The sequence below is a fragment of the Lithobates pipiens genome, unplaced genomic scaffold (genome assembly GCF_037356315.1).
Source record: "Lithobates pipiens isolate NorthernLeopardFrog02 unplaced genomic scaffold, aLitPip1_a1.2 Scaffold_8, whole genome shotgun sequence".
Classification (NCBI taxonomy): Eukaryota; Metazoa; Chordata; class Amphibia; order Anura; family Ranidae; genus Lithobates; species Lithobates pipiens.
The window spans coordinates 430,856,025-430,882,423 of record NW_027507903.1 but is presented as its reverse complement, the minus strand read 5'-3'; the positions used below and the strand labels follow the sequence as shown (position 1 = coordinate 430,882,423).

The 26,399-nt window shown below is 44.1% G+C and overlaps 1 protein-coding gene across 1 annotated transcript in view; it reads left to right on the top strand.

Moving 5' to 3' along the window:
• The window catches only part of MGAT4B (alpha-1,3-mannosyl-glycoprotein 4-beta-N-acetylglucosaminyltransferase B), an 820,251-nt gene that overhangs the window by 452,456 nt on the left and 341,396 nt on the right, over window positions 1-26,399 (top strand). The window contains exons 7-8 of the mRNA XM_077474298.1: window positions 15,102-15,177; window positions 26,187-26,301. Coding sequence (XP_077330424.1) covers window positions 15,102-15,177; window positions 26,187-26,301 — 191 coding nt within the window. The remainder of the gene's footprint in view (window positions 1-15,101; window positions 15,178-26,186; window positions 26,302-26,399) is intronic.

Genomic DNA, 26,399 nt, shown 5'->3' with positions numbered 1-26,399 from the left:
AGAAAAGTGAACAAAAAAAATGCTGAAGCATAGGGGCGATCCACCCTCTGACCACCCTGTCCCCCATATGTGCTCTTTTTTTTTTATTGCAGTAGTAAAATCACCTCCTACAGCGTCGCAGTCACTGATTTTTGTATTTTGAAAGAAAACCCAGTTGCTGTCAGAATAAACAGATTAGTGCTGCAGCCGAATGGTGTACCTGCAAATCAAACTGTTAACATAAAACACAGTAACAAAAAAGTTAACTCAATAAAACAACAACTTTTTGTTTATTGCAATATGTGCCAAAAAAAGAGTACCGTATATACTCGAGTATAGGCCGACCCGAATATAAGCCGAGGCCCCCAATTTACCCCCAAAAAACTGGAAAACTTATTGACTCGTGTATAAGCCGAGGGTGAGACATGGCTGTCCATCCCTGTGTGTCCGTCCATCCCTGTGTGTGTGTCCGTCCATCCATCCCTGTGTGTGTGTCCATCCATCCATCCATCCATCCATCCCTGTGTGTGTGTCCGTCCATCCATCCCTGTGTGTGTATCCATCCATCCATCCATCCCTGTGTGTGTGTGTGTGTGTGTGTATTCATCCATCCATCCATCCCTGTGTGTGTGTGTGTGTGTGTATGTATCCATCCATCCATCCATCCATCCCTGTGTGTGTATCCATCCATCCATCCATCCCTGTGTGTGTGTGTGTGTGTGTGTGTGTATTCATCCATCCATCCATCCCTGTGTGTGTGTGTGTGTGTGTGTGTGTATCCATCCATCCATCCATCCATCCCTGTGTGTGTGTGTGTGTGTGTGTGTGTGTGTGTGTCCGTGCAGCCTTGTGTGTGTGTCCAGCCTACCTGTGTCCCAAGCCTCCGTCCCGAGCCGCCGTCGTCCCGAGCCTCCTCCGTCCCGTGCCTCCTCCGTCCCGTGCCGTGCCGATGGATCGCCGCTCCAGGATCGCCGCTCTTCTCGGCGGCCATTCTACAATTCAAAAGCCGCGCCTCCGCCTCCGCCTGTGATAGGCGGAACACTCAATTTCCCAGCAGCCTGTGTTCCGCCTATCACGGACATCCTCTCATACTCGTCCGTAGTATGAGAATGAGCGGATGTCCGTGATAGGCGGAACACTGACTGCTGGGAAATTCAGTGTTCCGCCTATCACAGGCGGAGGCGGAGAAGGAGGCGCGGCTTTTGAATTTTAATGTCCGCCGTCTGTCTGCTCGATACGCTGATCGAGCAGTCAGACAGCGGTGACTCGAGTATAAGCCGAGGGGGCACTTTCAGCCTCAAAAAAGAGGCTGAAAATCTCGGCTTATACTCGAGTATATACGGTAAAAAATATATGCCGACGCATAGGGGCGATCCGCTCTCTGACCACCCCAACCCCCATGCTTCGGCATATATGCTCTTCTTTTTTTTTTTTTTTTTTAACTGTGGTGATGAAATCACCTCCTACAGTGCTGTAGTCACTGATGTATGTATTCTGAAAGAACACTTTTTGTTTATAACTGTAAAAAAAGTAAACCTTCTGTCAGAAACCATGAACCAGACCGAGACAGAAGTACAATTAAATCACACTTGTTTATTAAAAAATAAAAAGGTAAATGGAGTAAGCGTAGTCAAAGCATAGCCAGAGTCCAGTAACCAGATCGAGTAGTCAGCCAGTCCAGAGTTCAATAACCAGATTGGGTAATCAGCCAGGCCAGAAGTCAGGGATCCAAGTGGAGCAACAGCAAGCAGGGTAAGGAGCCAGAAGGCTTGTGATGCGACCAAGGCGAAGGCAGAGATGAAGTGAGCTGGACAGCTTAACCACTTGCCGACCGCCGCACGACGATATACGTCGGCAGAATGGCACGGGCAGGCATATGGGCGTATATACAAGTCCCTGCCTGCCCGCGGGTGGGGGGCCCGATCGGGCCCCCCCCCCCCCGGTGCCTGCGGCGGTCGGCATTCCTTCGAGAGCGATCCGGGATGAGGGGGCGGCCATTCATTCATGGCCACCCCCTCGCGATCGCTCTCGACGAATGGAAATCCTTCGTGACATCACTTCCTCTCCTGTAATGTAAACACAGGAGAGGAAGTGATGTATTCTCTCCTCCGTGTCGGTATTTTTCGTTCCGGCACCGAGGAGAGAGGTTCGGTGAGTTGCACCAACACACCACACATACAGTAGAACAGGCACACTCACACCCCCCCTTTACCCCCCGATCACCCCCCCAATTACCCCTGCCCCCCCAGTCACAGTGACACCAATTGCTTTTTTTTTTTTTGCATTGGTGTCATTTGTGACTGTAATAACTGTTAGGGCAGTTAGGGTTAGCCCCCTTTAGTTCTAAGGTACCCCCCTAACCCCCCCCAATAAAGGTTTAACCCCGTGATCACCCCCCGTCGCCAGTGTCACTAAGGCTGGGTTCACATTGCAGCGGTTTGAGAACGGATGTGATTCGCACCGCACTGCAGTGCAAATCACATCCGATCTCTGTGCGATTCGAGTTCAGCCATACAGATAGTATGAAAGAAAAAACATAAGCCGCGCTTAAACAAAGAAAAATGTGATCAGCTACTTGTACAGTAGTATTAAGATATACACTATATAGGGTACAGTGATATTAGGATATACACCATATAGGGTACAGCAACCCTTTAAAAATATGTGCGTAATATAGAACACATATATATTATTGTTCTAGATTCAAAACTTCGCTGCTGTGATTCGCTATATATAATAAGAATGCATGACATAACTTATAAATACGAAAAATATATAAAACATCAACACCCAGTGTATAAACAATAAGTCCGTGTATAGAACGCCAAAATGATTGACGTAAGGCTGTAAATATAAGACCTCTAAAAATAAAACATAATGTTCATGTAATCCAAACTGAGAAAAATCGTGTTCAATCCACCACCAGCATGTGTTGAGATTTGCTGCTTACCAGACGAATATGACCCCCCACTACAGAGGGTCACACAGAGCTCTATGAAATTGTGCACCACTTCCAGCCACGGGGGAGGGGATTCCACGATGTCCTCCTGACCTTGCTGCTTCAGAAGCTCTTGGGAAGAAAAGCTCGCTCCCGTATACTTGGCTCAAGGTCCAAAAGAAGGACTCAAAGGCAGGGGCATCAAAATCATAAAGGGAGATAAAACTCAAAATAGTATAAAACCCTTTTATTTTGGGATAAAAAATATAAAAATACACTTACAGATGTGTAAAAGAAAATACGCCTTAAGTCCGTGGCGCCGGCCGGACGCACACGGACAGACCCGTTCTCCTGGAACCCGTCACAAACACGAGGTGATAGCGTACCGCTCAGCCCTACGCGTTTCGCAACAAAATTGCGTCATCCAGGGGCACGAGCGGCACGCTGTGTCACCTCCATTTATATGTCTCCAATCATTCAAGCCTCACTCTGGGCGCCTGGCTTTTCCCGCCAAAACCAAGCCTCAAAATGAAGTCAGCACCCGATTCGTCAGGCACTTGATGTCAAAGATCAATCTCACCCAAATAACCGCCCCCATAGGTAGCCTATCATGTCAGATCAACTGAGTCATGCTAGACAAGTAATAATGGTGTCTTACTACAATACATAGACCAAGTTTATAGATATATACCTCTATTCCAGCAGGAAAATAAGGAAGGAGGAAGGGAAATGCACGTAAATTGCCAAAAGCAATCTCTGACCCCACTTCCGGTTCATGACCAAGCCTCATTATCATCCCTATATAACTTCCTGTCCTGCATGAACTGGCCTATCAACCGTTGTTATTCGACAGAAGGCTGCCCAAATATATCCCCCCTCAGTGCATATACATAACACCCACCTTTTTAAATGACAAAAAACAGATGAGCATCCAGTACAGACCTGGGACACCCTGTCCGGACCGCCTATGCCCCACTTCCGGTTCCTGGTACTCGGACGTATGCCCCACTTCCTGTCCTCACTACCTCCGCCTATGCCCCACTTCCGGTGTGTGGCATCCAAGAGTGTGCCCCACTTCCTGTCATGGTAAGCTTCCGGTCTCAGGTACCCAATGAGACCATGCGTCCGAAGTGACCAATCCTCACTCGCATCTAGTGAGGTCACTTCCGGTGCGCGGCCATGGCGATCCCGCCCCCACAGCCTCGCATCACATCCGACATATAGCCAGACGGGGCAAGATCCTCCGTATACCGGTACCGTCGGCCCATACCTTTGCAGTGCGCAGCCTCCAGTGATCTCCCGCCTGCCGCGCACGCGCAGCACCGCCGCCGACAGTGGCAATACGTGCCTTCAATCCCAATATTGGCAGCTATGACTGCGCCCCCCAGTGTCCAAATGTTACAATTACATCACAAACAACATACATATATTTTCAATCCATGTAGGTGACATCCAGAACATCCTACTGCAAACCAGTACACCAGGTCCAATGCTCTTAGAGGGTACATTCAAAAATAAAAGATAAGTCCCTACAGCCCAGCATCATACATCTCTCACATTGCAACCATGAACTCGGGGTACATTAAAAATCACCCACACTCCCAACCCCAGGTGCACCATCAAAAATGTCCCCAGAGTTATTTTGGAGCCGCCGGCCCAGAGCGGGGGTCTGATGAAAGGAGCTCACAGTGTCATGTGAGGAATAAAAACAATAAGACGGAATACCTATTCTTTAGCCATACTAAACCAATGATGGAAATTCCGTCCATCATTTTTGAAATCATATCCATCAGAAAATAATATAACAGAATTACTAATAGACACATTGTAGTAGATGACCAAGATGAATCTAATATAGACTCCGATATTAACCCCACACTATGTGGCACCCAACCCCCCAAGGGGGCCCATGGGGTGACCAAAAGCCGGAAGAATGTAGCAAGGATGGGAGCGCCCTCACGAATTATTAATGAAGGCGTTCACATCCGTGTCAACATTCAAACCAAAGGGAACGTAGGTTTTAAGTCTATAAATCCAGGCCATTTCCTGTCTGGAAATCTCCCTGACCAATAACCCACCCCTCCAATGGGGTCTGTACTTGTCAATACCCACAAATAGTGAGTTAGAGGGGTCTCTGTTGTGTACTTGGTCAAAATGACGTGATACCGGATGTTTGTCGAAACCTCTCCTAATATTGCCAATATGTTCATTGAGCCTCGTCTTTAGTGCCCTTTTGGTCCTCCCTACATATTGGAGGCCGCAAGGGCACTGTATCAGGTACACAACCCCCTCAGATGAGCAGGTGATGAATGATTCAATATCGTAGGATCTTGATGTACTTGTAGATGAAAACTTATAAATCCTCCTATCTTTGCAACCATTCAAAGTACAAATTTGGCAATTCCTGCACTTATAATAGCCTTTCATATCCTGAAAGAAGGATCTAATCGCCCTTGGTGGGTCATGTACGCTTGGTGCCACACGGCTCCCCAAGGACGATGCTCCCTTAAAAATCACCTGTGGTTTGGGTGGTAAAATAGTGCCCAGAACTGAATCACTTGTTAGTAGGTGCCAGTGTTTTTGTATCAATTGTTTGATGTTACGGTGCTGCACTGAAAAAGTGGTGATGAATGGAACCCCATTTGTTGCCACCGTGTTGGCAGATCTGCTCTCCCCTAACAATGCTGCCCTATCTTTGGCTCGAACCGTTTGGAGGGCTTTTGACAGGTCCTCACTGCTATATCCCTTTTCCAAAAATCTATTCGAAAGAAGAGCTGCCTGGTCCTCAAAAACGTTTATACAGATAGTATGGCTGAATTCGTGTCGCACCCGCCGCACCCGCCGCAAACTCGCACGGGACCCTTTTTTTGGTCCGCAGCAGAATCGGATCGCATGGGTGTTCACACCATGCGATCCGAGTTTGCAGATCGCACTGCGATATGCGAACTGATCTGGGGGTGTCATTAACATTTCACTGACACTCCCAGCAGTTCGCATAGGGCAGTGTGAACTGCCGCCGGGAGGCATGCGATGCGGGAACCCGCCGCGGATTCGTGGCGTTCCCGCATCGCTCCAGTGTGAACCCAGCCTAATAAGCGATCATTTTTCTGATCGCTGTATTGGTGTCACAGGTGACGCTAGTTAGGCAGGTAGGTATTTAGGTTCGCCGCAACTTTTTATAGCGCCAGGGACCCCCATATACTACCGCATAAAGCCCCCTGATTGCCCCCTAGTTAACCCTTTCACCAGTGATCACCATATAACTGTTACAGGTGACGCTGGTTGGTTAGTTATTTTTTTATAGTTTCAGGGCACCCGCCATTTATTACCTAATAAAGGTTTAACCCCCTGATCACCCGGCGGGTGTCATTTGTGACTGTAATAACTGTTAGGGCAGTTAGGGTTAGCCCCCTTTAGTTCTAAGGTACCCCCCTAACCCCCCCCAATAAAGGTTTAACCCCGTGATCACCCCCAGTCGCCAGTGTCACTAAGGCTGGGTTCACATTGCAGCGGTTTGAGAACGGATGTGATTCGCACCGCACTGCAGTGCAAATCACATCCGACCTCTGTGCGATTCGAGTTCAGCCATACAGATAGTATGGCTGAATTCGTGTCGCACCCGCTGCACCCGCCGCAAACTCGCACGGGACCCTTTTTTTGGTCCGCAGCAGAATCGGATCGCATGGGTGTTCACACCATGCGATCCGAGTTTGCAGATCGCACTGCGATATGCGAACTGATCTGGGGGTGTCATTAACATTTCACTGACACTCCCAGCAGTTCGCATAGGGCAGTGTGAACTGCCGCCGGGAGGCATGCGATGCGGGAACCTGCCGCGGATTCGTGGCATTCCCGCATCGCTCCAGTGTGAACCCAGCCTAATAAGCGATCATTTTTCTGATCGCTGTATTAGTGTCACAGGTGACGCTAGTTAGGCAGGTAGGTATTTAGGTTCGCCGCAACTTTTTATAGCGCCAGGGACCCCCATATACTACCGCATAAAGCCCCCTGATTGCCCCCTAGTTAACCCTTTCACCAGTGATCACCATATAACTGTTACAGGTGACGCTGGTTGGTTAGTTATTTTTTTATAGTTTCAGGGCACCCGCCATTTATTACCTAGTCTCACTAGTGTACCCCTAAATTTAGGGGTGTCTACTTTCCAAAATGGGGTCATTTGGGGGGGGTTTGTGCCATCTTGGCATTTTATGGCCTTCAAAACTGTAACGCCCTTAGAAAGCCTGAAGGCGGTGCTTGGTTTTCGGGGCCCCGTACGCGGCTAGGCTCCCAAAAAGTCCCACATATGTGGTATCCCCGTACTCAGGAGAAGCAGCAGAATTTATTTTGGAGTGTCATTTCACATATGCCCATGGCATGCGTGAGCAATATATCATTTAGTGACAACTTTGTGAAAAAAAAATAAAAAAAAATTAAAGTTTGTAATTTTCCCCCAACTTGTGGCAAAATATAAAATATTCCATGGACTCAACATGCCTCTCAGCAAATAGCTTGGGGTGTCTACTTTCTAAAATGGGGTCATTTGTGGGGGTTTTGTGCCATCTTGGCATTTTATGGCCTTCAAAACTGTAATAGGGAGTGAGGAGTGAAGTCAAATATTTACGCCCTTAGAAAACCTGAAGGCGGTTCTTGGCTTTCGGGGCCCCGTACGCGGCTAGGCTCCCAAAAAATCCCACACGTGTGGTATCCCCAGTACTCAGGAGAAGCAGCAGAATTTATTTTGGGGTGTCATTTCACATATGCCCATAGCATGTGTGAGCAATATATCATTTAGTGACAACTTTGTGTAAAAAAAAAAAATATATATTTTTTTGTCATTATTCAATCGCTTGAGGCAAAAAAATAAAATATTCGATGGGCTCAACATGCCACTTATCAATTTCCTTAGGGGGTCTACTTTCCAAAATGGGGTCATTTGGGGGGGTTTTGTACTGCCCTGCCATTTTAGCACCTCAAGAACTGAGATAGGCAGTCGTAAACTAAAAGCTGCGTAAATTCCAGAAAACGTACCTTAGTTTGTAGATGTGACAACTTTTGCGCAAACCAATAAATATACAGTTATTGACTTTTTTTTTACCAAAGACATGTGGCTGAATACATTTTGGCCTAAATATATGACTAAAATTGAATTTATTGGATTTTTCTAATAAAAAAAAGTAGAAAATATCATTTTTTTTCAAAATTTGCGGTCTTTTTCCATTTATATCGCAAAAAAATAAAAATCGCAGAGGCAATCAAATACCATCAAAAGAAAGCTCTATTTGTGGGAAGAAAAGGACGCAAATTTTGTTTGGGTACAACATTGCATGACCGCGCAATTACCAGTTAAAGCAGCGCAGTGCCAAATTGTAAAAAGACCTCTGGTCATTTACCAGCAAAATGGTCCGGTCTGAAAGTGGTTAAGTAGGCAGGTCAGACGAGCAGGATCAGGATCAGCTGGGTAACTGTGGAGAGAGATGAGAGCTGGCAAATAGCCGTCAGCTGAGCAGCCAGCCCAGAGAAGGAAGGGCTAAGCCAGCCCTGACACCTTCCAGGCTAGATTCTCACAAAATGTGATAGCCAGTTTCTTGACTATCTAACATCTTTTGAGACCCTGTGTGAATGTGTGCCGTACTGTACCCTATACCAATATTCCACTAGTGTGTGGTAGCAACATAAACAGTCCTTGAGGCAGAGACCAGGTGGACCAAAACGGGAGGGACGAGAATAGTGTTTGTCACGCCTATATCTGTGTTTTCGACAGAAGCAACATATTCTTTGGGTAGTGGCTCACTGCATCTGCATTGGGAAATTGAGCCACAGCACCTTCTGGATACAAAAGGGCTGTGATGATCTCTTCCTGAAATTTTAAGAAGGATCCATGTCTTCCTGATGCTTTGTATAGTATATAAGCGTTGAACATGGCCAATTGGAATAAATATACAGACATTTTTTTTGTACCAGTGTCTGGCTTTACGGGAAATTAAGTACAGCAATTAAGTACAGCAGAAAGGGGCTTCTCGCCAACACCAGTCGCTGTTGCAATTTGGACTGTCATATCTGCATGAATGGAAGACAGGATGAAAACAACCGTTTGTCCTTCCACTTCATTGCAAGCAATTCTGTATTTCTCAAGCAGACTCTCTCCCCCATCTAATTTGGGAATTTACAAGCCATTGGGGGAAGCCCCGGCTATTAGGTCCCACAGTGCCACATGCCAAATTCAAAAAGGTGTCTAAAAAGTGCCACATTTATAAAATAATTGTCCACATACAAATGGTACCATTTTCTCAATAAGGGTGACCCCAAGTCCCAAAGAGTCTTGCCATTGCTTCCTATGTAGTCTGGGCAGTCATGGGCGCCTAGAGGCGATTCAGTTCGCATTGTGCGCTATACAAGTATTTCATTCATTCATGGGGCTTCACACTGCTATATTTTCCCTTGTAAATTAGAAAATTACATGTATAGCCTGTTGCTCTCTCACAGAACTTATACATTTTGACCCCATATCTGGCATGCTTGTTGGGGAGAAGCTGTTTGAAAGGCAGCCAGAAAAATTAACGAGGGACTCGCCTACAATCACAACTTGTGTGGGGATATACAAGTCTGCCAATATTTGGTTAAAATGATTTGCGAGGGGTCGAATTATGTGTAGCCGATCACATTCAGGGTCACCCCGAGGATGACCGAGTTCATTGTCGCTGAAGTGCATAAATCGCACAATATTCTTGTCTATGCCTGGCCATAGTGGCCGAGAACATGAGCATATGATGAATTGGGTCTGTGGACCAATATGACTGCAACTCATTCTTTTCAGCAATGCCCATGTTAAGGGTTAGGCATGTTTCCATTCGAATTGTCTGGCAGGGTTTGAATTTGGGCTTGCAGCGATAAATTGTTCAGCATATAAATTGCTTTGGTACAAAATACACCTGTACAGATCTTCCGTGAAAAATGGCTAAAAGGAACCAAGGGGAGTTCAATTTGCTGTTTCCACCTGAATTCTAGGTTGGCCAGTGAATGGGGGAAGTACGGGCACTGCAGAATCTGTGGGCTCTCAATCAGGATTTGCAAACGCAGCATGAATGGCACTATGGGCTCTACGGGCCTGTGTCCAAATTCCTGGTGGATGCGGGACACTATATGTGCAAGTCACCAAACCAGCTTGAACTGCACTTATGGGACTCGCCATGTCACCAAGTTTTACTGCAGTGCTAGTGTGTCTAAGATCAGGTTGTACTAGGCCCCCTGGTGCTCACCAGCTCACCAGAAGGTAGAGCGACACTAATACTGGCACTGCTGCATATGGAATCATGTGATTGTACCACCTCAGCATCCTGGGCATGGGGTCGGGTATGCCTGAACTTAGCAGGGACCACTACTCTGTCATCTGAGCTGTCAGGGTACCGCTGCTCTACAGGTTCGTATTTTGAGCCTGATTCTGACATTGAGGCTTTCCCATCGCTATCATCTGTCATGCTCAGAATTCTGTAGGCCTCTTCACTAGTTCCTTGATGACATGTACAACACGAAATTCGAGCTGCACGATTCTGGGAAAAATGAGAATCGCAATTCTTTTGCTTAGAATAAAGATCACGATTCTTTCACGATTCTCAAAAAAAAAAATTATTTTAAAGATTTACAACTTCTGAACATTAGGCTATCAAACCAAATGGCAATAAAGAGCCATAATACTCTTGGCTCAAACTAATTTAAAGAAATGTAATGAAAAACAATGTAATGTGAAATAAATAAATTACAATTACATTCAAAAAAACATTCAAGTATCATGTCAGACAGATAAACAGATTTAAAGATTCTTGGCTAGAAACACAAGCCTATCCACATTTTGTGGCTTCAGTGCAAAAAGTGATAATTTTGCCCCCTGTGCTAAAAACCCTTTCAGAAGGGGAACTGGTTGTAGTAATGCAAAAGTATTTTCTGGCCAGTGCAAACAATGCCGAATACTGCTCCTTGTGAGCCTTCCACCAGACTAATGGATCATCTTCACTGACAGTGTTGCCTAAGAACAGATCAGAGTGTATCTCCAAGGACAAGCTTTCAGATTGTTGTTGCTGTGAGGCTGAGCCTGAGGCTGGTTCTGGTGCCCCTTCACTTTGTGCTGCTTTGAAAAAGCTACCTAAAGTCTTTCAAGTCTTCTTTGCGGAACCACTACTACTAGTAGTTGTACTTTCCTGAACTGTTATTAGCTTTGACCTCTCATCTTTTAGTCTGGTCTGGACAGCAGTTTTGTTATCCTCATTGACCTAAGTCATCTTAAATCTGGGATCGAGGGTTGTGGCTATGTCAAGAAGGTCTTGTGTTTTTTGGTCCTGATGTTTTTCCTTGAGATACCCCATGATCTTTGATTTCATTGTGCAAATAAGATCAGAGTCATCTTCCTTAACATCCAAAACAGAAGACCGAAATAGGTGGAGAGCCATTTTCACAGAAGAGACACTGACATACTGCTCTCCTGAAAGAGCATCTGGGATGTCTGCCAGTGGGCTGAGAGTCCACAGCCTCCAGGACCTCTAGGTTTTGCCATGTTGGCAAGAGGTGCCTAGCCTTGTGGTCAGAAGAGAGGACATGGGTAATGGCAGCTTGCTGCTCAAGTATCCTCCTCACCATAGCCTGCCTAGATCCCCACCTTGTTGGGCACTCTGTCTTGAGCTTGTGGTCTGGTAAACAGAGTTTGTTTTTGTACCTCAGAAAGCTCAACTGTAGCTGAAACACCCGACAAGCTTTTTGCACAAACCCATAGCACGCTCAATTTGTGGGTCTTTCATTGCATTCTCTATTGCGAGATTTGAGGGGGATCTTTAATTATATCACCTTTAGAACTGCATTTTCACCATTTAGTTTTTTTCACGTTTTATCACGGTGATTGGACTCTTGTTGGAATTTCTTTTCTAATTGCCTGCCGTTTGTGTAAGAGCACAGGGCAGTTGCTGCAGTTTGCATACAGAGCCCTGTCAGGGAAGCTGGGTGTTCCTATCAGAGACTGCACCTCTTGTGAGGGAGACTTCTTGCCCAAAGGACTGGGAAAGCTACATGGGCTTGGGAGACCAAGAGCGCGCCTTTGAGGCCGATAAAGCTGAGGCAACTAGCGGGTCCAGGGGTCAGGAGGAGGTTTGGAAGTCTCTGACATAGTGAGCAAACCCAGGGGAGGCTGGAGAACCTTACTTGGAGGCCAGGGCAGTGCCATGTGCAGCAAAGCACTGCAACTAAAACTAAGGCAGCCTGAGGAACCTGTGGTTAGGGAGACCATTGCTAACAGTGGCAGAGCTGCTGAATTTAGCCAGGTGGGCTAGTATTTTGAGTTACCTGTTTTTGCTTTATGAAGCTGAAGCCCCTGCACAGGAAACCTTGTAAAGACTTTTTTTTGTTGCAATAAAAGTTGGCTGACAAGCCTTTAAAACAGTTTGGTTGGACTAGCATGGACTCATTTAAAAAAAAAAAAAAAAAAATCTACCATTGAGCTAAACACCACCCAGATCACAATATACATAGATGTTTAAAACAGATAGTTTGAGGTAAATAATATTGTTTTTCTTTTTTAATATTTTAAAATATTTTTTCCCTGCAAGTGATTGTTTAAAGCGGGAGTCCGCCGGGACTCCGCGTTTTTTTTTTTTTTTTTAAAGCCAGCAGCTACAAATACTGCAGCTGCTGACTTTTAAAATAGTGACACTTACCTGTCCAGCGCGCCCGCGATGTCGGCACCGAAGCCGATCTCTCGATCGTCTCTCGGGTACTGCTGCCGCCATCTTGGGTATGGGAATCAGGAAGTGGAGCCTTTCGGCTTCATTTCCTGGTTCCCTACTGCGCATGCGCGAGCCGCGCTGCGCAATAAGGATGGACCCGCTGCCTCTGGGATCTGTGTGTTTCCCAGCAGGCAGCGGGGGACTTTCGGAAAGGGGCGTAATCTACGCCCCTTTACGCAGAGAGCTATCCCGGAAGTGGGTGCAGATACCTGTACTGTACAGGTACCTGCACCCCCCTCCCCCCTGAAAGGTGCCAATTGTGGCGCCGGAGGGGGGGAGGGTTCCGATGAGCGGAAGGTCCACTTTAGGGTGGACCTCCGCTTTAATGAAAGTCAGCGGAGCCTTACCACATTCATTAAACTCTAGCAAAAATGAGTACAACTGCATTTGCATAGTGCACAGTCTATTTGCCTTTAGGAAATCAACCCCTCTGTGTCAGCTGACTTTAAAGAAAACATGCCCTCCCTATTTTGCTGATTTTATCTACAGTTGTTAACAAGGGAGTGATTGCATTTTTTGCTCAAGTTAGTAGCTCATGTTATAAATCATTATATTTATTGTCATGACAAAGATATGGTAGAGCATTAAAAATGTGTAAGCCACATCAAAAAAAGATTTAAAGTGGGACTACAACCCACTCCTTACCTGTACAGCCAAAGACGCTGCCATCTTGGCCTCTGTTTGAGTTGTAGTTGCCATAGTGTTGCACAAGTGATTAGTTAAGACACCAGCTATTTGATGACTTGACTGTTTGGTTGATACCACAAGCACTTGGCATGCCTTGAATGTAACTGTTTTGGGAACACGTTAAATCAATGGGTTTAGTTCTGCTTTAAAGTGTTTGTAATCCTAAAAAAAAAAAAAAAAAAAAAAAAGGATCCTGTTTCTTTAAAGCATGGATAACAACACAGTGATTGTGCTGTGTAATTTGGCCTCTATCACCTGAAATACCTGGCTGATCCTGCCATGTTCTTCTCTCCCCTCTGTAAACTGACCAGGGTTTATCATGGCTGCTGAGCCCTGACACTGTGGTCAGTTTACGTTCCTCCGCCATCTGGTCTCTCCTCTGTCCTCTCCCCCCTCCCCTGATGAGGGAGATACTGATAATGTACATTTTGGACAGAGAGGACATTCCGCACGATTTCTAAGCTGCATGTCAGTGCCACATGGAAGACATCTGTGCGAATCCATGCACTGATGTCTATGCAAGTCGTACCTGAACTTTCAAAAAGTAGTGTAAGAACCACTTTCAAAATCGATAGAGTCGGAGTTGCACCAATTTGTCTGCTTCAGTTGCGGACAATAGGGTGCGACTTGTCTTGCGATTTAAAACATCAAAAGTTGCACCAATGTGACCTGTGCCAACTGGAAAAACCATCCCTAAAGCAGGGATGGAAATCTTCAACACCATTTGTCTTTCACATCTTATGGTGTTTTAACACCTTTACATTAGCAATTTAACAGCATTCCACACATTTCTGTAATGTAACAAATGGCACATGTCCCAGACTTCATGGCACCATGGTGATTGGGTTATATTATTAGATAGGTAAGCTTTCACACCTCCAATCTTGTTCTTGGACACTCAGCATTTACTATATTTACTATAGCTATAGCCATCAGGAGTAATCGACCTGAAAAAAAAATGACAGGCTGGTTGTACTGAAGTTGATCGAATTCAGTACAAAACCATGCCCACAGATGGATCGAAATCAGCTGGTTCTTGCTCAGTCGGCTGGATTTTGATCCATCTATGCCCGGTTAAAGAAATTCACTTGGGGAGTGGTGAAATGTCTTCAAAAGTATAGAACAGATTTATTTAAAAGTAGTCAACTACTACTAGCTATACCATGACTTGGATAAAGGAGAACCTACCCAGACATAAACATTGCATTAATAACTCAAAGTCTGGGCCGAATAAAAATACACACTATACATTCATTTTAATGAACTCAAAATGAGAGTATTCTAGGCCCTAACACATTACCAAAGCTGTATATCTGCATATCACAAATTATTTCATAAAATACAGATGGGGTAACATCTCCCACACTCTAGCAGGGAAGGGCCATCAAGGAGAACCATCAAATTGAAGAGAACTGCAGCATTAAACTTGTCAGGAATAATCCAGCCATGATTATTCTAATAGGAGGAACACCTGCTGGGTGGCCTCAATAAGCCAAACTAGAACTTACTGTTTATTTGAGCTGCATTCCCTGGATATACCAACACTGCAGGAATAACATACAACCTGTTATGCTCTCTGATTAATTAGAAGTAAATAACAATCATTAAATGCCTGTCCCAGGCACTAAATATAGATGCTATAATAGTCACCAACAGAAAGTAATTATCTTTACCCTTGCATCTTTCTGAACGTGCCATTGGAATATCAATGTAAATCGATGTTTGTTTTGCAGGTGGAGGACAAAACAGAATCTAGATTATTGCTTCTTAATGATGTATGCCCAGTCAAAGGGTACATACTATGTGCAGGTAGGTCTTACTTGTTTCGTTTTTTATTTATTTATTTATTTTTTTGATTGAGCTTAATTAAAGCATCTGTCATGTTATCGTGCACATTGCAATGTAAAATAAATATGAAGTGAAGTGCTGGGAGTTTATAAAAAGAGAAGATGCTTAAGACAAACCTATGTAGGATAAGTAATATTATAATACACAGTTCAACTAAATTATTTGATTGAGGGCAATCTAATGTCTATAGGCACAAGCAGACACTGTCAGCCAAACCTTGATAGGGGGAGAATCAATCAGTTATGTTTGACAACCTTATACAATCTGTTGTTTTCTGTCAATAATTTGGTTCCAGGGGTCTACTTACCTGCCTCTCTCCATATGATAAACATGAATGGTTGTATAATGTGATTGTTCATATTCAGCCTGGGTTCAGACTATTGCAAACTCAGACATCACATGTGATTCGCACTCGCACTGCTGTGCTGATCACATGCAATATCTTTGTATGGCTGAACTTGCACAAATAAGGTGCAGGGACTTTTTTTCCCCGCACTGGAATCGGGGTGTGAACACCCATGTGATCTGATTCCTGTCTGAATCCACAGTTGGCACGGTGACCTGTGAACCAATCTGGGGGTGTCATTAATATTGTATTGACATCTGCAGCGGTTTGCAGAGGGCCGTGTGAACTGCTTGCGGGAGAGATGCGATGAGGGAACCACGCTGGAATCGAGCTGGTTCCCGCATCGCTATAGTGTGAACCCAGGCTTAGGCAAGTAAAAACAAATGAGCAAGATATTAGAAAACTAAAATCACACTCTCTCAGCGCTCACGGTGAATACTAGACTATGGCTGCTGCTATATTAATACAAAATTCTTAATCTGGTGCCAAAGAAGATCACCAATGTTAAAAATTACTGAGGCACTAGCAGCACTTTGAATAAACTAAACTTACATAAACTAAAATGAAAAAAAATATATAGAATAAAAATATAAATTCACCTCACTGGGTGTATATAAAAGCAAACTTTCACAGGGTAAGAAACCTTATGGTATAAATTCAATTGCAATTAATTTCATTTGACAGAAAAATAAATACTATATGATATTTAAAAAATATCTCATTCCTCTATAGACCACTATACATCAATACTCCTTATAAACAATTAATCCATTCAGCATGTGTCTATTTATATATTTAGTGCATTTGGTTCGCTCAGCTCTCACTGCAGAGCCACCGGAGAACAGGTGTAGCATCGGATTGATGCTGCATCCACCTAGGTGGGTATAGGTTTTTTTTTTTGTTTGTTTTTTGGAAAGCCATACTTCTCTTTTGAGGTAAGCATGTGCTTTGTCCTTTTAGGTTTGCTTCCATGCCTTCCTTTTCCCTTGCTTTCTTCAGAAGTGAAGAAAATACCTAGTACTTTTGGGTATGGAGGAACATGTGACTCTCCTCTTCCTCACTGATGCTTGATAATTTGTCCTGTGCAAGCGCAGAAAATTACTCAATCTACCAGAAATGGTCTTCTAAGTCCTGTTGTGGGCTGATTTTTTGTGGACTTAGTAGTAGTAGCCCTGCCCATTTTCTCTTGCTACAATACTCCCTTGCTCTCCTTTCTACTTAACATAGACACCAATCATTCTGTAGACTAAAGATAAGAGCTAAACACACTAATTTCTCCCTTTGAGGTAGCACAGGAAGTGGACACTGGACAGGTTTAAAGTACTGACATGACCAACAGGTATTTTTCATTTTTTTTTCATTTTCATTGGTATATGTAACAGACCATAGGGGAGCAAATAAGGCCCCTTTCACACTGGGGCGGTGCGGGCGTCGGCGGTAAAGCGCCGCTATTTTTAGCGGCGCTTTACCGTCGTTTTAGCGGCGGTCTGCGGGCGCTAGCGGGGTGGTTTTAACCCCCGCTAGCGGCTGAAAAAGGGTTAAAACCGCCCGCAAAGCGCCGCTGCAGCGGCGCTTTGCCGCCGGTATTGCCGCGCTGTCCCATTGATTTCAATGGGTAGGAGCGGTTTAGGAGCGGTGAATACACCGCTCCTTCACCGCTCCAAAGATGCGGCTAGCAGGACTTTTTTCACTGTCCTGCCAGCGCACCGCTCCAGTGTGAAAGCCCTCCGGCTTTCACACTGGAGTGAAAGGGGCCGGTTTTTTTCAGGCGCTACACAGGCGCTATTTTTAGCGCTGTAACGCCTGAAAACCGCCCCAGTGTGAAAGGGGCCTAAGAGTAGTTCATTGCTGATGTACACCTTAAGTAAACCTGTTGCTATATTGTGCATGGGCAACATATGGGGTTGCGTTAACCCATTTGCTGTCAGTCACTTTTGACATACTGTATATTAGCAGCAGGGTCATTTTTTTTAATAACTTTTTATTGAAAGTTTTTTATCATTTTACATACAACAACATACTGTATATTAGCAGCAGGGTCATTTTTTTTAAATAACTTGTTATTGAAAGTTTTTTATCATTTTACGTGCAACAACACAAACTAGAAAATGCATTTCCTGGAGAAAATGAGTGGGAATGCTGAATAGCTTTATTGCTAAAGCTGACTGGATGAATAGCTTAAATCGGTAAGAAAAAGTTGAAGTGAGAATAGTTGGAAAAGTAAGTTTTAAAATAAACATGAATTTAATTAAAAAAGTTTAACAACACTAATGAAAGATGTGGAATACTTAAAGGTTTTTTGAAAAGCTTTTTGATCATTAACCACTTCAGCCTCGGACCATTTTGCTGGTCAAAGACCAGACCACTGCGCTCGCGATGGCAGGGCGGCATTAAAGATTGGACTTACCTGTACGCCAATATGCCTGCCCATGCCATTCTGCCGACGTACATCAGCATGCGCTGGTCGGGAACCGGTTAATTCCCACACCTAATGAGTGAGAGGCAGTGTAAGAGAACCCTTCAAACAAGCCTTAATAAATCCACAACAGTACATGCTTTTCATAGTTAGTAAGGTTGAATAAAGACACCAGTCCATCCAGTTCAACCTGAGTGTCTACAATTGTCCCTATCCCTGTACATTACACACTCACATTGGTCCCTACCCTCAAGGAGCCCACAATCCAAGGTCCCCATTCATCTAGTAAGGCCAATTTTGGACAGAAGCCAATTAACCTACCTGCATGTCTTTGGCTTGTGGGAGGAAACCGGAGTACCCAGAGGAAACCCACGCAGGCACAGGGAGAACATGCAAACTCCAGGCAGGTAGAGTCGTGGTTGTGATTCGAACCAGCGACCCTTCTTACTGCTAGGCGAGAGTGCTAACCACTACACCACTGTGCTTTGGAAACAGCGACTTCACCGTTAGAGACACACAGCCTTTGTGAACGTATTGGTATCAAATTTATGTTGAAAAACATAAAAATGTGGGCATGTCAGCGTTTTAAAAAAGAAGTTGGCTGTACGTTTCGCTAGGAAATGTGAAGAATTTTATACAGGACAGTCAATGGAAGAAAATGTAGAACTCTTGTCATTTGGAAGCTCAACTGGCCAAAAGTAAAATGTGTATCACAAAACTGAGCACATTGCCTGGAACTAGACAAAAATACCTAAGTTTTGATGTATAAATTTTGTATGACAAGTAGATCTTGTGTGCATGAGAGCAATTTATAGAGAAGGAACATCATCCACTCTAAGCAGCCCAATACACACTAAGCAACCGATAATATTTCCTGAAATGATCATTAAACGTAAACAGCTTTTTTCATGAAAACTGTAAAAGATATCAAACTGAAAATATATAGCCAGATAGCTGAATATTTTGTGAACATTTTACAGTTTGTTTGGCGTCTGTAGGAGAAAGTATGAAGGAATGTGTGGGAATGCCCTGATCGCACTGTAAAAAACATCTCACTATCTGCTAGCTGCCTGTTCCTTGAACACAGTGTAAAAAACGCAGGACAGCTCAGGCTCCACAAATGCCAACAAAAACATGCTGTGCCAACCTGTTTTTATGTCACATATAGCAAACATCTCACTATCCGCTAGCTGCCTGTCCCCTGAACACACTGTAAAAAAAACATCTCCTCACTATCTGCTAGCTGTCTGTCCCCTGAACACACTGTAAAAAACATCTCCTCACTATCTGCTAGCTGTCTGTCCCCTGAACACACTGTAAAAAACATCTCCTCACTATCTGCCAGCTGCCTGTCCCCTGAACACAGTTTAAAAAATGCAGTCTCTGTAGATAGCACAGGCTCCACAAATGCCAACAACAACAAACTGTACCAACCATTTTTTTTTTTTTGTCACATATAGCAAACATCTCCCTATCTGCTAGCTACCTGTTCCCTGAACATATTGTAAAAAACATATCCTCACTATCTGCTAGTTGCCTGAGTGAGAGACAGTGTGAGAGAAGCCTTCAAACAAGCCTCAATAAATCCACAACAGTACAAGCTATCGAAACAGCGACTTCACCGTTAGAGGCAAAGGGCCTTTGTGAACAGTATAACATTTATGTTGATAAACTTAAAAATGTGGGCATGTCAGCGATTTAAAAAAGAAGTTGGCTGTGCATTTCGCTGGGAAATGTGAAGAATTTTATACAGGACAGTCAATGGAAGAAAGTGTAGAACTCTTGTCATTTGGAAGCTCAACCATCCAAAAGTAAAAGGTGTATCACAAAACTGAGCACATTGCCTGGAACAAGTCAAAAATACTTACGTTTTGATGTATAAATTGTGTATGACAAGTAGATCTTGTGGGCGTGAGAGAAATTTATAGAGAAGGAACTAAAGTAATTTTTTTAAGGCTTTGTGCTCTAGCGATGACATCATCCACTCTAAGCAGCCCAATAGACACTCTGTTTAATTGATAAAATTTCCTGAAATGATCACTAAACTTAAACGGCTTTTTCACAGAAACTGTAAAATATATCAAACTGAAAACATATAGCCAGATAGCTGAATATTTTGTGAACATTTTAAAGTTTGTTTGGCATCTGTAGTATGAAGGAGCTGAAACTTTTGGGAGCGGAAGAAGATTTTAAGGATTTGAAGCATGCTCTCATTCACTTTAATCTTAAAAAAAAAAAAGTGTTAAAAAGCTTAATATTTTAAAAAGTATAAATAGTAGAAAAAAGTTGAAGTCCCATCATTAGCTAAAAGAGCTGAACATTTTAAAATGAATGGTTTTAATAGCCGAAAGCATGCAGAAGTTATGCAGAGCCAAAAAACGCACGGAATAAAAATGAATAACAATAGTGGGACTGCTGTCTAGCATTCCCACTAATAAACAAAACTTAAAAAAAAAAAAAAAAGACAGAGCAAAGTACCAAGTAAAAATATGCCATAAACAGTGCCTATACTCAGTCATCTATTGCTATCTGTCATTTCTATGTTATTATTCACAGCAAAAGCTATCCGTATGAATAAACGATAATGTGTCCACAAAGCTATATGTGGCATATATAACATTGCACAGATAGTACTTTCACCCTGATAGAACCATAATAAGGTGAGAAGTACACGGTTTACCACAAAAAAAAGAAGAGGGGCAGTAAGAACGAAACCTAAACCAGTTGCCAACCTACTATATACTAAATCAGATGTTCAATCCTATCTCCTATATCCTAGATCCAACAATCCTCAGAAATTCTCAACCTATATTTAACATTGTAGGATCCGTAGTGATACTAGGGACATTCGGGCCAGGCCTTGAGCCTGTAACCAGGTTTCCCATAATTTATCAAACTTGAATGGACTGCCCCGAAGCTTAAATATTTGTTTAGCAAAGAAGCGTTTACTTCTGCGAGCCAGTCCTCAAATTTGGGTGGCAGTGAGGCAATCCATTTCAGCAAGATACATTTGCGAGCCAAAAACACTAGCCTATATAGAGCTGTTCTAACAGCGGGTGTGTATAACTCTTTATCGAAATATCCCAATATGCAAGTCCCTACATTGAATGAGCCTGAAAGCTATGTATATTAAATTAAAGCCTGATTCAGAGCTGTCATTCCCTGGCTGATGTGGCTGGGGTTGAAGCTAATCAAACATCATCTGTGCTTGATCAGCATCAGTGGGGTCCATAGGTTACATTATAGTCTAATAGACTATAAAAATTCCTTGAGCATTTGACGTCTATGAGGCTGTTTATCGATGGCTTGGACCACATGCGGTTAAAATTCATTGTAAGCTCAGTACTGTTTTCTCTTATATTCACCGACTGACACAGCTCCTCTGTTAGCCATTGGGTTGTTACGCCACCTTTAGGAGAAGACTAGGCATTACATGTTATGGAAAACACAGAACCTTTTAGTTCTGCCCAAGGGGCGGTCCCTTAGGTAACAACTCCACAGCCTGCCATGCAGCCATCAGTTTTATTTTTCCTAGTGAAGGAGAAGGACCTAGGAACCCTGACGGGCCCATCAGTCCATGTTTTTTCTGCAGAAGCTTTGCTTTTTGTGCAATTTGGAGATCCTGTGATCTGCTATCTGGATACTCTTATCCTTGTAGTCTACCCAGCCCGGCCAGCGAGCGTGTTCAGGTCAAAGCTACGCGCTAGGTCGGCCGGGACGTACCCCAGCTCCAGAGGTGGTCGTGAGCTTTTATGCTGAGCAGCTGGGTGTTCCCTGGTAGGTTGATTCGGGGGTCCCTCACCTCCCTCTCTTCTCTCCATGTCCCTATCTTTCCTCCCCCCCATGGGGGATGCTGCATATGTCTGCTTAGCGGTGTGTGTGTCATGTGCAGGGGCTCCCTGGTGGGGGGCTCTCACCAGTGGGGGGGCTGCGCTGGCTGGCTTTGTCCTGAGTGCTGTTTTTTCATGTCCCTGGGGGTGCCTGTGATCTCTGCAGCGCTGATCACCACCATTTTCTAGCTCTGTTCCTCATGGTTTGTCAGAATCAGCGGCCATCTTAGGTATGGGCAAGGTGAAGCATGCTCTCCTGTGTCTCAGCGGCCATTTTTCCTGTGGTGTGTCCCTTATACTGGACGCTGGCAGACATTTTCTCGAGGCCTTGGCACGTTTTGCAGCATTCTCTAGAGACAGCATTTGTTCCTGTAATTCGGCAGGCATTTTCCCAGTGCTTTATGTCCTTATGCTGGGCGCTGCCTGCCATTTTCTTTGAGCCTGAGCACATTGCAGAGCGGTTTTAGCGCCATTGGCAGCAGCTAAGGTTGACACAGAGTGGATTCCTCTGCACCTGGGAGCTGACAGAGAACATGGGCACTACGTGCTGGACAGCGCAGAACCTGTCAGAGTCCTGCGGGAAAGAGCCCCTCATCCAGCAGCAGTAAGGAGGGTGGGACCATCACTATCCTAAGTCCCCTTTGGGTGGCAGACAGGGTAGGGTCAGCATGGCTTCAGAAACTGGTGTTTCTTCCCCCGAAATCCAGGCAATTGCAACCGGTTCGCCTGTGGAATGCGCAGTGCCCCTGGATGCTTTGTCGGCGGTCCTCAATTCGTTCGTTGCTAAGATGGAGGCGGTGAATATTAGAGAAAATAGGATTTTTTGTACTCACGTAAAATCCTTTTCTCTGTAATTCACCAACTGACACAGCACCCGCCCCTCCTATTTTTCTTTACGTTGTACCGCTTGTTGAGGTACTGATGGCTGCATGGCAGGCTGGGGGGTTGTTACCTAAGGGACCGCCCCTTGGGCAGAACTAAAAAGTTCTGTTTTTTCCATAACATGTAATGCCTAGTCTTCTCCTAAAGATGGCATAACAACCCAATGACTAAGAGAGGAGCTGTGTCAGTCGGTGAATTAAAGAGAAAAGCATTTTACAGTGAGTACAAAAAATCCTATTTTTTTAGCTAGCGAGAGGCTTTTCTGTAATCACTGTTACAGTACTGAGAATGACCCCTAGATCTGTGCTTGATTAGCTGCAGTGAAGGACAGGGGAAACATGGGGCATGTAATAGATGTCTCCATTAAGAGATCCTTTTACCTGCCCATGCTATCACATATGGGGCTTGTTAACCCTAGCATTAAAGTCAAAGTGGTTTTATAGCCAGAGTCCTTGTTCCAAACAGTTAAACCCTTCATGTCTAAGGGTAAAACAAATCACAACTACTTTGTGTATCCAGATGGACTTTTTTGGTCTTTTTTTCAGGACAAATGAGGCTTTCATGTGGTGGTGAATGGTAATGGATATCTCCTGAATTTGTTTTTTTTATTTTTTATTATTATGAAATGAAAACTGGCCCAAAATAGTAAAAAATAAAATAAAAAATATTTTGCTGTATATTTCTTGTTACTACCATAACCTACCACTAAAGAAAAAAAGAAAAACAAAATAAAAATTCTCCTGCTCCTGACATCTCGGCGATACCACATATGTGTATGTTATTTGCTGTTTGTACCCGTAATACAGCCCAGAAACAGTAGTGCGCATTTTGCTTCTTCTTTTTTTTGACCTACCTAAAACACACTGACACTAAGGCTGATGGTAATTCGCAATAGCAGGAGAATGTGACCGGCTCTCTATGGAGCCGGTTCACATATCTCCGATGCGGCTCCGGTGCCAATTTGCACAGGAGCCCTGTGCGTCATTTGATCCGTTTCAGGTCAGCCAGGATGCGCAGGACTCCTCCTGGGAGCCATATCAGCCACAGTGGGAAATACTAAATGTCTTTTTAAAAATCCTGCCAAAAATATACTTACCTTGATCTTTGACCCCTAGTTTACCCAAACACTAACCCTGGCACTGACCTAGATCAAACCTTGAGCTAGATATTTTTTGTTTTATATTTTTATTCTTCTTATTATCATTACTTTTTTTTCCTCTCACAGAGAGAAAAACACAGAGGTGGGTTTCACAGTGACTGATCCAATCATTAGTACGGGTACCCGGGGTTCTTGGTGAGACTGAGCTGGGAGCATGCTGTGCGAGGCACTCCCAGCACAATGGCAGATATGCATATATGCGGCCCCACTGCAAAAAGCTCAGTCCAGTGAGGCCACCTATATGTGCTATGTTGGTGTCAAGAGGTTAAATAGAACAATGGCTGATGTTAGGTCACGTAACAGGCCAATGGTGGGGATAGGCAGAGACCAGATGAGTACAAACACATTCAAACAATTTACAAGAATAATCCAAGGCATTAAAGACTAAGAGAAAGACAGAAGTAAAGCTGGGTATACAAATATCAGAACGTTGGACAAATTTTGGATCCATGTGTAGCCTTGTCTGTTCAGCAGTAGCCGATCCTTCGACTTGCTTCTGGAAAACCAGCAGTCAGTCAGCCAGCTTCTGCACCCCTGATCAGTGTATTCTTGGGGGGGGGGGGGGATTCCTGCGTACACGCTGTTTTTGTGTGGATGTGGAAATCTATGAAGGGTTTTTTTTTTTTTTTTTTTTTTTTCAACCCACCAAAACTCAATATATATCTAGCTTAAAGCAATTCTCTTTTCAGGGCCTGAGCAAACAGACTAACTTGTAAAGGACAGGCTAAATTTTCAGCAGTCTACTACAGCACTTTCCTTATCAGAGCAGGTAAGTGCTGCAGAGATTGAGTTGCAGTGCCATATAATTAACAGCAGATAATGAAGGCTCAAGCCTGATCATTAATCACTTCCCACTCGCCGGCCGTCAAATGCCGGCTGGGCGGCGTGGCTCTCTTTCTGGGTGGACGTCATATGACGGCCTTCCAGAGCAACTACTCTTGTGGGCCTGTGGGGGCACGCATTGCGGCGATCGGTGGTGCGGCATGTCAGTCTGACACTCTGCTACACCGATCTCAGTAAAGAGCCTCTGACAGAGGTGACCAATCACGGCTGATCACGATGTGAAGAGGAAGAGCCATTGATCGGCTTTTCCTCACTGGCATCTGACAGACGCGAGTAGAGGAAAGCTGATCGGCTGCTCTCCTGATGGGGGGCGGGGGTCTGTGCTGATTGTTTATCAGGGCAGCCCCCCCCCACAGATGCCCACCCTGGACCACCAGGATGCTGCCAGGACCACCAGGGATTGCCACCACACTGGACCACCGGGTATGCCACCCTAGACCACCAGGAAAATTCCAATCAGTGCCCAGGCAGCTGCCAATCATTGCCCATCCCCAATGACTGCCAGTGCCATCAGTGATAGCTATCAATGCCATCTATCAGTGCCCACCTATCAGTGCCCATCAGTGCTGCCTATCAGTGCCACGCATAAGTACCCATCAGTGTTGCTCATCAGTGCCACCCATCAGTGTCACCTATCAATGCCCATCAGTGCTGCATATCATTGCCACCTCATTGGTGCCGTATTATCAGTGCCCCCTTATCAGTGCCCATCAGAGAAGGAGAAAACTTACTTATTTACAAAATTTTATAACTGAAACAAAAGGAAAACCTTTTTTTTCCAACAGTTTTGTATTTTTTTATTTGTTTAGTGAAAAATAAAAAATGCAGAGCTGATCAAATACTACCAAAATAAAGCTCTATTTGTGGTAACAAAATTATAAAAATTCTGTTGGGTACAGTGTAGCATGACCGCGCAATTGTCATTTAAACAGCAACAGCGCTGAAAGCTGAAAATTGGCTTGGGCGGGAAGGGGATGTAAGTGCCTGATAGTAAAGTAGTTAAAAACAAAAATCTGTTTGTTCTGCTGTGGCTCTTGGAAGCTTCTCTGTCCTACACTTCATAGGTTACATGTTGGTATGATTCAATTTGAGGGCTAGGAGGTGAGCGAAGAGCCTTGTTTGCTGCTTCTGTAGGAATCTGTGTCAGATTATATTTTTATCTTGCCTTATGTTAGGAAAAACCTTTGCTGCACCTTTTCTATTTCTACCACTTGGGGGAAACCTATATATAAGTTTCTGTTGTAATTTATTAATAAGCCATTTCCATATAGACATTTAATAGAGAGAAGTATTATGTTATTTCTCTCATTTGCTGTTAAATCATTCTTCAAGCTTCTCAAACAATGCTTATAACTTGTCTTGTAGGGGTCATTAAATAGTTTGCCCTAATAAAGAAATATTTTGGTAGCTGTGTAATGAAGGGAATGGGCACAATGCAAGAGCTTCTATTACTCATGGAGGTTCTTGTTTCCTTTTATGTTTCCATTCCTACAGCTGGAGGACGATATTGTGGCTAAACCCAACTATCTGAGCACAATGAAGAACTTTGCCCTTCAGCAGCCCTCTGAGGAGTGGATGATTCTAGAATTCTCACAGCTTGGCTTCATTGGTAATGTTTTTTTCTTCTTTCTTATACTTTGCAATGGCAGTCTTTGTTTGTTCCCATCAAGTCATTGCTGAAATGTTTGAAGGCTAAATGTAGAGGAA